Raw genomic sequence first — 12362 nt, 5'->3', positions numbered from 1 at the left:
TATTTGTTTTTTTTTTTAGGAAAAAAGAAAAGAAAAAAATTATGAAATTATTATGAGATAAATAATCATGCTCAGTAATACAAATGTTGTGAGAATCGAACTAGCGACTATCGGAAACAAGGCGGCGTGCACCTCCGTGGCCGTCCATAATTTTAAATGTGGTACTTTCATTTTGGACCATAGTGATCAAAAATGTTTTTTTATTGTCACAGATTTGAACGGAAATACTATAACGAAATAGTGTTGTTTTTGCAAATATATATAAAAGAAAATTATATAAAAAAATGCACGTTATCACAAAACTTGTGGCACAGCACACCGACATATAAAAATCCCGTATAATTCACAAAGTTGGATACCATAGACGACACCCGTACCGTAAAACCACAGACAACTAAGTCTATCAGACACTTTGTGTTCCCCATTTCTTTATAACTAGATGATTGTTGCACCAAGCCGTTAAGATCTGTAAAAACAAATAATCAAATCAAATCAAATCTATATCTATCTTTATACATGTAGATCTACAACATATTTAGAATCTAATAGCATAGAATAAATTTATTTCAACTCACACCACGACACAACAATAACTACTAAAACTGAAAAAAAATAAAGAAATTATTAATAATGGACGAATGCATGGATGTTACTCTTCCACCCAAAAACTACTAAAAGGATTTTGATGAAACTTTACAATAATATAGCTTATATATAAGAAATAGAATAACACAGGTTAGGGGCCGTTCAAGTATTACGTAAGCACTATAGGGGGGCGGGGGGTCTTTTCTTTGCTTATTTTGGATGACATGGGGGTGGGGGAGTCTGTATGATGATTACGTCATCGGTCGTAATTTACTTTTTTACACGAATGGCAACCCTCACATTGTCTTTGCTAAAAAAAACAATACATTAATTGAGAGATGTTTACGTAAGCATGGGTGGAGGGGGTAAGAGCTTTGCTTACTTTTGCTGACAACGGGGGATGGGGGGTAAATAATTGTGATAAATCTGCTTACGTAATACTTGAACAGCCCCTTACAAATTTAAAAAGATATCATGTAAATTGCGCGAAATCGAATGATCTAAGCTAAGTAAGTATGATGCAGCTGAAGTTGTGCAGGTCAGATACTCTTAATAACATTATAAACGCGAAAGTTTGTGAGTATGGATGTTTCTTACTCTTTCACGCAAAAGCTACTGGACGGAATTTAATGAAACTTTACAGTAATATTACTTATGCATCAGAATAACACATGGGCTATATTTTTTATTGAAATTTAACGCGGGTAAAACCGCAGGCATAGCTAGTTTATAATATAAAAGAAAATAGTATGTATGCATACTCACGTGTTCTTGGCTGGCCTCTGGAGGCGCTGCAGCAGACGGAAGGCGATCAGAGGCCACGCCAGCACGAACACCAGCGTGGGCGTCGACAGGTCCTGCCACGGCCAGCGCCAGCGAGCCTGCTGCTGCGACCAAACCACAGAGATAGCTATATATTGTCCACCTTCTCGAGATAAACTAGCGCGAAAGCATATGAAAGAGATAGCAATACCCGCTCAACCTTCTCTACAGTCTGTTGTTTAATCTCGGAGACTAAATTAGTAGATGTTTTAATAATGTTACCAACTGTAGCGGGGTAGTACTGCATCTGTGATAGCGATTTCTTTAATTGTAAGTTTTTATTTTAAAACTTTATACGACGTTTCAGCAACATATTTTCAAAATTTTAGTACCTATACTAGTGTTTCAATTACTGTCGTTATATAGAACTCAAAAATATACTTTAGTCTAATGATAGAGACTGCAAAAATCAATCTTCTCTACAGAAACTAGCGCGATGCACGACAGAGACAGCAATACACGCTCAACTTCTCTAGAGAAACAAGCGTGATGCTATACGGTTCAAAGGACAGAGATAGCAATACACGCTCAACTTCTCTAGAGAAACAAGCGTGATGCTATACGGTTCAAAGGACAGAGATAGCAATACACGCTCAACTTCTCTAGAGAAACAAGCGTGATACTATACGGTTCAAAGGACAGAGATAGCAATACACGCTCAACTTCTCTAGAAAAACAAGCGTGATGCTATACGGTTCAAAGGACAGAGATAGCAATACACGCTCAACTTCTCTAGAGAAACAAGCGTGATGCTATACGGTTCAAAGGACAGAGATAGCAATACACGCTCAAATTCTCGAGGGAAACTAACGCTGCCCTATATGGATCTAATTTCTAGGATTCCGATTTTTAATGGTGTTTTTTTATTAATTAATTTCACGTGCCCTTAAATAGGTTGAAGCTGATAATTATCATTGCATTTTGTATTGCTGCAGATCATGTGTAATGACACAAACTTTTAATATTATGTCGAGTTGTACTGTAATATAAGAGTAATATGTCTATATTTATAAGAGAGTAATTCTGTGCAATTTAAACCATTCAAATAAGCTACCTACCGAATACCTATTAAATTTTAAATAAAAAAGAATCATCGAAATCAACATATCCCATGAAAACCTACTAAAATTGAGAACCAAATTTTTTGAAGTTCATATGGTATGTAAATGTAAATTGTGATCGGATGCTGCTTGTGGGAACTGGTCCATTCGGGTTATGGCCACTGATTAGACTATTTCCTTTTGACAAAATTGCAATAGCACGCTGGTAGGTACACTATTATCCCTAATTATAATTTTCAAATGAATCTGTGTTTGTAAGCACGTATAATAACATTTGAAAACAATAAGAGTGTCCCGTCAGTTCTTAGCTCAAATGCTCTCCGAACTGACGGTAGTTTTTGACATATCATAAGAGTCTGTAATAGAGCTACATGAATAAAGATATTTTGTATTGATTGGATAAGGTCGAAAATTGAATGTATGTTAAAATCTCACATCAAGCAATCTGCGGTCGCCTTCGACGGCCTTCCTGAGTGCCGCTACATCTGCTTCGAGCCGCGCCAGCGTGCCGGGCAACTGTTCCAACACCTTCAGATCTGTAATGCAACAAATGGTGTACAAATATTAGTAATGTAGATTTTTTATGGATGATAATGGAGTGGGCTTCTGTGGAGGATGATAAGATGAGTATGACGTCAGGTCATTTAGGCCATTATGACAAATTCACCAAGAATGTATCACGATGATTTCCAGTGGGAACCGCGCGTATAGATCAATCTAACATGGTACATAGCTAGCAATAAGATCATTAGTCCACATTACTAACAATCCTTTTTGCCCCCAGAAATGTAGATTTTTTTTAGGCATAATAATGGAATGGTGCACCCGCCTGCGCTAACGGTATACGCTGGTGGGGCACCAGGGCACACCGTTAGCGTAGGAGAGCACCATACCATTATCATCCAGTAAAAATAGACTATGTCGACCACATCCCCCTTATGTGACGTAATTTTCGGATGCCCCTTTGTACAGATGGAATCATACTACATTGGTACCCTGCCAGTATAAACTGTTAGCGCAGATGTGTGCACCATACCATTATCATCTATTAAAATAAACCATGTCACACAGTGTCGACCCTGACAACTGACTTCCATAGGGGGAAAGGTAATTGTTAGTAATGTGGATTGATGATCTTAATGCTAGCAATATACCTGCCAAGTTAACCTCCATAGAGTTCCCCTTGGAAACTAACATGATAACTATTCGATGAATTTGTCACGATGGACTAACTGATCTGACCTCATCCTCCACTGGTGCTCCGCCAGCATAAACCGTCAGAGCAGGTGGGTGCACCATTGCATTATCATCCATGAGGAAAAGACCCCAAACTATTATGTGACATATTTCTGTATGGCCCTTAATAAAGATAGACTCACGTGTGAGTTGTGAGGATATCTGATGTGCGTGTCCGTTACTGAGCCGCAGCGCAGCTCGCTGGGTAGCCTCCGCTTCGTGCTGCAATAATGTACAACTTGAGTAAAATCAGGAGTTGTGGTTTCTTTAAAAAAATAGTCTAATTATATATGTAGATACTAGCTGTGACCGCGGTTTCACCCGCGTTAAATTTCAATAAAAAAATATAGTTATTCTGATGCATAAGCTATATTACTGGAAAGTTTCAACAAAATCCGTTCAGTAGCTTTTGCGTGAAAGAGTAACAAACATCCATATACTTAAAATATTATTAAGGTATAGTCTGTATTTTAATCACGGAGACAAAAAAATTGCCATTAAAAAATACATACATCCCTAAATTTTCACCCTTCTATGACTAACCCCTACTTTTTAATATCGATTTTAAATTATATGGCAAAACAATATTTGCGGGGCCAGCTAGTAACATGTATATCACTACATAGTATAAAACAAAGTCGCTGTCGCTGTCTGTTCGTCCCTATGTATGCTTAAATCTTTAAAACTACGCAACGGATTTTGAAGCAGTTTTTTAATAGATATAGTGATTCAAGAGAAAGGTTTATATGTATAATACATGTACACCCGCGCGAAGCCGGGGCGAGTAGCAAGTTAATAATAACTAGTGGCCGCAAATTGGTCGAAATTCGTCCATAAATAATTAAAATTATAAGTTTGAACATATATACTATATACTATATTTCTATTTTTGTCTTCTCAATTTTCTCAAATGTTTGCTGGGTCAGTAGTAATAATAAATATAGAATTACAAATGCAGTACATACAGCGTCCATGTCGACGGTGTCAATGAACTCGTCGTCGTCGTCGTCGTGTCGTTGACGTGTCGGCGACGGGCTGCGTAACGGAGACGACTCGCCGCTCACAGACCTTGAATCTAACAAAATAGAAATATATACATACTAATACTTTGAAGTGGCAATGGGCAGGGCACATAGCTCGTAGGACAGATGGCCGTTGGGGCAGTAAAGTCCTCGAGTGGCGACCACGGACCGGAAGACGCAGCGTGGGAAGGCCTCCAGCAAGGTGGACCGACGATCTGGTCAAGATCGCGGGAAGGCATTGGATGCGAGCAGCGCAGGACCGATCGTCGTGGAGATCTTTGGGGGAGGCCTATGTCCAGCAGTGGACGTCTTCCGGGCTGCGATGATGATACATACTAATATACAAACATACGACAGCCTCGGTGGTCTAGCGGTTAAACTCACTGCATTATTCCAATGGTCGCGTGTTCGATTCCTCGCACAGTGCTAACATTTGTATTCATGAGTATGGTTGTTTGTATCGGTCTGGGTGTTTTCTATGTTTAATATGTATTTACAAAAAAAAATGTCTAGTTCCTATAACACAAGCTTGCTTAGTTTGGGACTAGATGACACTGTGTTAATTGTACAGGATTATTAATTTTTTATTATTTATTTTATATAATAGACTAACTCTACCCGCAGTTTCACCTGCGTGTAATTTATAGCCTATGTGTTATTCTGATGCATAAGCTATATTATTGTAAAGTTTAATTAAAAACCGCTAAGTTTTTTTTTTTGCCGTTAACCGGTTTTTGCGTGAAAGAGTAACAAACATTCATCTATCCACACTCTCCACACTCACAAACAACGTTTATAATATTAATAAGATAGATAGATATTTACATCCATTTACTTTATTTACACGTTATACAACCTTAGGTTATCTTGTTACAATACCAACTTACCAACTGGTGTGTTGTGTTCGGACCTGACGCGCGCCAGTATATCACCGGCGACCAGCTCCAGGTCGTTGTTGGGGAAACCCTGACTATCATCATCCACTGATAGGAAAGAGGCTACGTCTGAACTGTACGACATCGTCTCTACGATCTGAAAATCAGAAATTTTTAACGAATAGAAAAAAAGTTAATGTACTTAACTTTTTTTAAAAATATGAAAATATTTTTTTTTCGTTTCACTCTTATGCTGTCGGCCGCAGCTGGCCTTTACAGCTTTACCGGACGATAGGGGGCGAGTGCAGATGGCATTCCAAACCCGCGGAAGGGCTTATGGAGCGGCTGAAGGCCAACTCCTGCCTGACGGATACGACTTTAGTCTGAGTGCACCGTTCAAACCCCTAGGGTTTGAACCTCGCTAATAAATAAAGTACAATATTTGCATGGTCACCCGCACCTGCCTGTTTACTGTACAATAAGTCCATTGCATATAGAAATGTTTATTGTATGTGTAGTGGTCACTCTATTCTCCAAAATAGAATAAATAAATGAATCTGTATTATTGTAAACATGTACAACATTTATTTGAAAAGAATACGAGCTGAGTTTGTTGTCAGTTCTTCTCATCTTGAAATCATTCCGCACTGACGGTAGATTTGACATATCATAAGTCTGTAATAGACCTACATGAAAAATATATTTTGATATAATTTGAAGTAAAGGGAGTTCTCACAAAAAGAAACAAACTCTTCAGCTTTATACTATTATATTAGTATCATCATCATTACATAGTATAAAACAATGTCGCTGTCGCTGTCTGTCCGTCCCTATGTATGCTTAAATCTTTAAAACTACGCAACGGATTTTGATACGGCTTTTTTTAATAGATAGAGTGATTCAAGAGGAAGCTTTATATGTATAGTATAACACAAGTACACCCATACATACTGTTGTCATTAAGAAAAATTTTCTATACACAAAGTTTTTGCTACACGTATTATTATATATATTAATCTGTACGCAGATTGTCTTACCTTGTGTAATTCGTCTACGTACGCCTGCATCGCCTCATCTTTCGTCATGTTACCAAGTTTGTTCCACGACTCCCATTTTGCTCTGAAATAAAAAAAGCAATGTCGAATTATTGTAAGTTTCGTTAGTTCTTTTTTTTACTTCCTATTGCGTGCACTTAGATTGTGGAATGAACTATAATCTGTTTTTCAATCGCGGACACAAATTTGACATTACCGATGTTACCAAGTTTTTGCATTATTTAAATAGGCTTGTGGCAATATCGGAAATTAATATTAATTACACATTTTTATAGGTTACTCAGAAATAATGTGTGGGTGTTGATTTAAAAAGGATTATCACAAAATTTATAAAGTATAGATATTAATAAACACATGGTTGTTGTATCATAATGCATTTTTTATTTTTCACTAAAATGTAAGACTAACTGCCTTTTTAATAATAAATAACCTTCTTATATTGTCATATATCATTAAATATACACCTTTCAGAAATATTTAGCTGTTTGAAAGAAAAAAATGTTGATTTATACCTTAATACTGTAAAAATTACTATTTTTACGGATGTGACAAAAATGTATTTTTATGTTGTATAATACAACGTCAGTAATGGAAACACTAGTACATATACGTAATCCTCGTTTAAAGCCTTAAAACTAATGTTAAAATAAAAGTTTCCGATTAAACAAATCGGTATCGCAGGTACTACCCTCTACAGGTACTCCCGAAGACTAAATTGACAGGTGCAAATGTCAAATTTCAAATAATGTTTATATATAGTCTTCGGGATTAAAAAACAGACCTGCCGAGGTCTTCTCGAAAGACTATAATATGGGGTTTTTCGAGAATAGTATATTAAGGGGGTCTTCCTATGTGACGGCCTGTTTTTTAGGGATATTTTAGGATTTTTTTTCTACGACCAGTAAATATTTAGAGCTTCAAGTTTTTTATCATTTATTAACACATATTTGGACAGTATAAATATAAAATTTCAGCTAAAAATATTCAGTCAAACTAGAGTTACAGCGCTCTGAACACCCCCGCCTCGAAAAAAAGAGCTCCCACTTCCTCCACGATTCCGGCTGATCGGCTTATCTGAAAAAAAAAAAAAACGGCGTTTTAATTTGTAGGCTTAAAAGCACGGAATGACCTATAATCAAATGAATATAAAAAAAATTGGATTTTTGATAGACATTTGAAATAAAAGTTGCAAATTAGGCGTTTTTTTTTTTGTTTTTTGCTATAAAAAAATCGAAGTTTTGAAAATTTTCGATTGATAATAATTCATTCCATGCGTTTACATATATTGAGTGTGCCCTGTAAATTTCAAGTAATTCGGTCCAGCCGTTTCTGAGATACAATGGAGGAAAGTTTGAAAAACACAGTTTTGAGAAAAACGCGTTTAAAGTTTCAAGTCCGTTAAAAACTATTAAAATATCAACTTACTCTCAATCGGCGATGCCTGGTCCATAGAGTATTCCTTCCTCTTCCTCGTGAAACTCTTTTAAAGCAGATTGTTCAGCTCTTGAGTCAATCCTGGCTTGTTTAACGACATCACTTACGCGCCGCTCAGAGCGTAAGATTCGCTTTTCATCCCGTTTCTCAACATACGCTTGGGCTTCACGACCAACAGGGCATCCCATAATCGACATAACTTTTAAAATACCTTGAAAACCTTCATTAAAGATAATAACTGCTAAGTAGCTAGCAATTTCAACAACTTTGGGACCAGAATGAAGATGTTTAGGAGCGAAAGTCCAAATCAAAGAATTCAAAGATTCGTTATTGTTTTGTGTCTCTGCTCCTAAACAACGAATTAATAATTCGTCTTTCGATAAATCTTCGAAAACCGGTTTGATAGCTTCTTGGACTTGCGGAATTAGAGGTGGTTTATCGTGATGAAATTGGTCCAGTTCATTATTAGCTTCAGCCTTACGCCATTTACACCAACTGTCTTCGCCTTCTGGACAAAATTGATGCTGAGGGTTTTCATCAGAAGAACATTTGTGATAGTACGTTGCCCAAACTTCCTTTCTCATATCTTCAAGCGAATCTGGATGGCGTCGAATTGCTAATCCGTAGAATTTTGTAATTTCTTGGATAACTTTATCAGTAAGTTTACCTGCTCCTTTTCTGTTTAAGTCTGTAGAAACGTGTCTAAACTTGTATAAACAAATATATTAATAAAAGGGAGGCCAGGTATAAAGCCGACGGTACACAATAGGCCCGGTCTCTAACTGCCAACTCACCGCTCCGAACCGCTCTTTCTTTTACCTGCTGTATCTTTAAAACGACTTCGAATTTTCTAAAATCGCTTTACTACCGTATTCTAGACATGTTAAGGGAGCAATTTATGAAAAAAAAAATCGATTTTTTCAACCCATCACATAGGAAGACCCCCTTAAGGTTTCGTAAGGGTAGGCAATGCGCACCCTTGGCGTTTCAGACGTCCATAGACTACCGTTTACCATCAGAATAAAATGCCCTCAATAACTTGACTGCCGTAGCTCAATATGTAGACCGGAACACGGCTTGCTAACATTCTAACAGCAAATTTATTAGGTGGAACCGTAGATATGACTATCTATATAAACATATGTTACAACTGCATAAATCAGGGAGAAGGGAGGGATTGTTAGTATTGAACATGAAAATTAAAAATAAATAAATAACCTTGGACAATTCACATAGCGCCATCTAGTCCCAAGTTGAGCAGAGCTTGTGTTATGGTTACTAGACAACTGATATAAATATAGATATTTATATCAATTGTCTTTTTTTTGTAAATAACACACAATATACATAAAAAACACCCAGACCTATACAGACAATCTTATGTTCAATCTCATGAATGTTCGCACCGTGGGAGGAATCGAACCCGCGATCTTCGAACGTAAAGCGTGCTGAATCGCTAGACCATCGAAGCCGTCAAAACAATTGAAAAATAAGACAATGCTTGAACGAACCTGTTGACCACATCCCAGAAGCCAGGCTTGGGTTTGTCGCACGGTCCATCTGTCGCTTGCTTGAAGTAGCTGTAGAACCGCAACATCAGCTCATTGCTTGGCTGGTATGACCCTGGAACAGAACAGGCGTACGCGTTAAGAAATATATTATCCTTATAGCTCAACAACTGGATGACCTCGCTGTGTTTCGGGTGAGATATGGCAGTGAAATTACAAAGCACGAAGATATAATAGCTTGGTCTTCTACAATAGTTAGATAACACGATATCAAATATGTCGGATTGTACGCTCCAGATACTCTGGGCATCGGTGCACTGCTGCTGACCCAGTGCTTCTGGACGTGGAAATAGACATTAATATATGAATTAAATTATTTAAATTTTAATTTACTAACATAGTTTATAATTGTTTACTAACATAATATGTATTCATATACGAATTAAATGAATAAATAAATAAATAGCAAAACAGGAGTAGTACCAAGGATATCATAGGATGTCTGTGACGTTGTTTAACCGTTTTATTTTACCGTGTATTAAGAACCATAAAAGAGTTTGATAATTTTTGATTATTATCAAAACAAATATCCAGGGCAACTGACACCGCGCCATCTAGTCTCAAAATATGTAGACCATTTACTATGGTAATTAGAATTTGCAGAAATGCTTAAATACATTTTTATTTTGTAAATACATATTTATTAGTAGACAGATATCATCGGAGAATCGAATCTGCGGCCATCGCAATGTACTAAACTGCTAGACCACCGACGCCATTAAATTCTAGAAACTTTCCTGAGCGCAAACATAATTCAAATTGGAACTTAATTGACGAGACATAGATATTAAATTCGCATGCGTTCGTTTCCTTTGTTTCAATCGAATAGATATTCTCATATCGCCTTGACCTCCGCATTCAATGCATTTTAATGTGTTTAAACAATAACTGTATGACTTAATAAACCTATACAGTGGTCGGACAATGGTCGAAATTCGACCATAATTAATTTAACATTCAGTAAGAATAACATGGAGAAGAACAGAGCTGGCCAAACAGCCTCCTATATCTCTGGCATTGAGTCTACTCAACGGTTAGTTAGTCGCTTTCCAGACCTAGACACATTTACTAGTAATTTTTAGTTACTGGAGTTTCGTGGGATGGCAGTAGATTATTAGTATGTAAAATTAAGATTGTTTTTATTTTTTTTTCCTTGTGTAATTACTGTATATATACTTATATATTAGTAACTAGTGTGTATAAGTTTGTGTATATGTATACAATCTTCCTAAGTGGGTATATTTGAAAACTGTAACGCTCGTTTAGTATGACGTAAATAAATAAACATTAAAGATATTAATAATCTATTCTCAATTTGACCACAGACTTTAACAATAAACAAACAAGAACGAATATCTGCGTGTGTTAAATACATGGTAATGTTTGTAATGTTGTTTTTCATTGATTTTATGTATTGTTATGCATTCTCATTCCTTCTCTATATAAGCTATAATATAAGTGTGCGATATTTCATACTGCGTCCGCGCATACACTTTTTTTTAATTAGACGCATTCATTATTTATCTATATTACATTTATGTATTAGGAAAATTTAGATTATCCGTGACAATCACGGTTGAAACATTGCCGAAATACCGGGAACTCATTAAAAATAAATAAAACGTTGTAAGATCCCGTGATTTTTCCTAATTTTACGTATTAATAAAACTATTTTTAAATGCGTAAAAGTTTTCAATGCCACTGTAATGTGAGAAAGATTGTTAGTAATTTGGATTAATGACCTCAGACCTAGCAATGTACCATGTCTGGTTGATCTCCACACGGTTCTATTGAAACCATCCTGATAAATTTCTGGTGAATTTGCCACGATGGGCTAACTGACCTGACATCATGCTCAGCCTATCTCCCTCCACTGGTACCCCGCTAGCGTATACCGTTCTCACAAACGGGTGCACCATTCCATTATCTTTTTTTCTCTCTTTATTTAGGAGTTTAGGATCAGAATAGAGCATGTTAACTTCGTCATACCTTCTAAATTATTGACATATATATGTAATTACTTTTATATTACATTTAAATTAAATCCAAACACAATCATTCCATTATAATTAATTAAAAAAAACAATTTAAATAAAACCACAACAAAAACAAGAGTTTTATAGTCAATAGTCTGACTACATGTACCTTTCTATTAATAGAACATTATTGTGAAAAAGTAGGCAAGCGCGAATCCAAATATTATATCGTGGGTTTCGTACATTACATCACTACATATTATAAAACAAAGTCGCTGTCTGTCCGTCCCTATGTATGCTTAAATCTTTAAAACTACGAAACACATTTTGAAGCGCTTTTATTTAATAGATAGAGTGATTCAAGAGGAAGGTTTATACCTATAATGCATGTACACCCGTGCAAAGCTGGGGTGGGTAGCATTATAAATGGTAGTAGGTAGTACATTATAAATGTGGAAGAGAATCTATCTGTCTATTCGTTTGACGGTATCGGTGGCCTAGTGATTGGCTGGTGGCTGTTATAGTCGCGGGTTCGATTACTAATATAAATGGTAATAGGCTACGTTTTAATCTAAAAAGCGATCGCATTCTTACGTAAGGACGTAGTTTTATACAACTCAAAGAAAAAATAGACAAAGAATCTATCTATCCTTAAGTAAAAGGTGGTGGTGAAATGGTAAAATAAGTCATGATTAATCACAAAAAAAAAGTGATCGAAGTCGCTTTTA

The 12362-nt window shown here is 36.3% G+C and overlaps 1 protein-coding gene across 3 annotated transcripts in view; it reads right to left on the bottom strand.

Moving 5' to 3' along the window:
• Window positions 1–261: 261 nt before the first annotated feature.
• The window catches only part of LOC131855283 (acyl-CoA-binding domain-containing protein 5), a 31830-nt gene continuing 19729 nt past the window's right edge, over window positions 262–12362 (bottom strand). The window contains exons 2-9 of one of the 3 annotated variants that reach the window (XM_059206533.1): window positions 9602–9713; window positions 6639–6720; window positions 5614–5758; window positions 4670–4779; window positions 3848–3926; window positions 2904–3004; window positions 1351–1472; window positions 262–466 (exon numbers count right to left, since the gene is read on the bottom strand). In XM_059206533.1, the coding sequence (XP_059062516.1) occupies window positions 460–466; window positions 1351–1472; window positions 2904–3004; window positions 3848–3926; window positions 4670–4779; window positions 5614–5758; window positions 6639–6720; window positions 9602–9713 (758 nt within the window). In that variant the 3' untranslated portion in view covers window positions 262–459. The remainder of the gene's footprint in view (window positions 467–1350; window positions 1473–2903; window positions 3005–3847; window positions 3927–4669; window positions 4780–5613; window positions 5759–6638; window positions 6721–9601; window positions 9714–12362) is intronic. The other 2 variants (XM_059206534.1, XM_059206535.1) reach the window with 2 other exon arrangements.

The sequence above is a fragment of the Achroia grisella genome, unplaced genomic scaffold, assembly GCF_030625045.1.
Source record: "Achroia grisella isolate CSIRO2021 unplaced genomic scaffold, CSIRO_AGI_Agris_v1 utg1360, whole genome shotgun sequence".
NCBI lineage: Eukaryota > Metazoa > Arthropoda > Insecta > Lepidoptera > Pyralidae > Achroia > Achroia grisella.
This window is presented reverse-complemented; position numbering and strand designations above follow the sequence as displayed.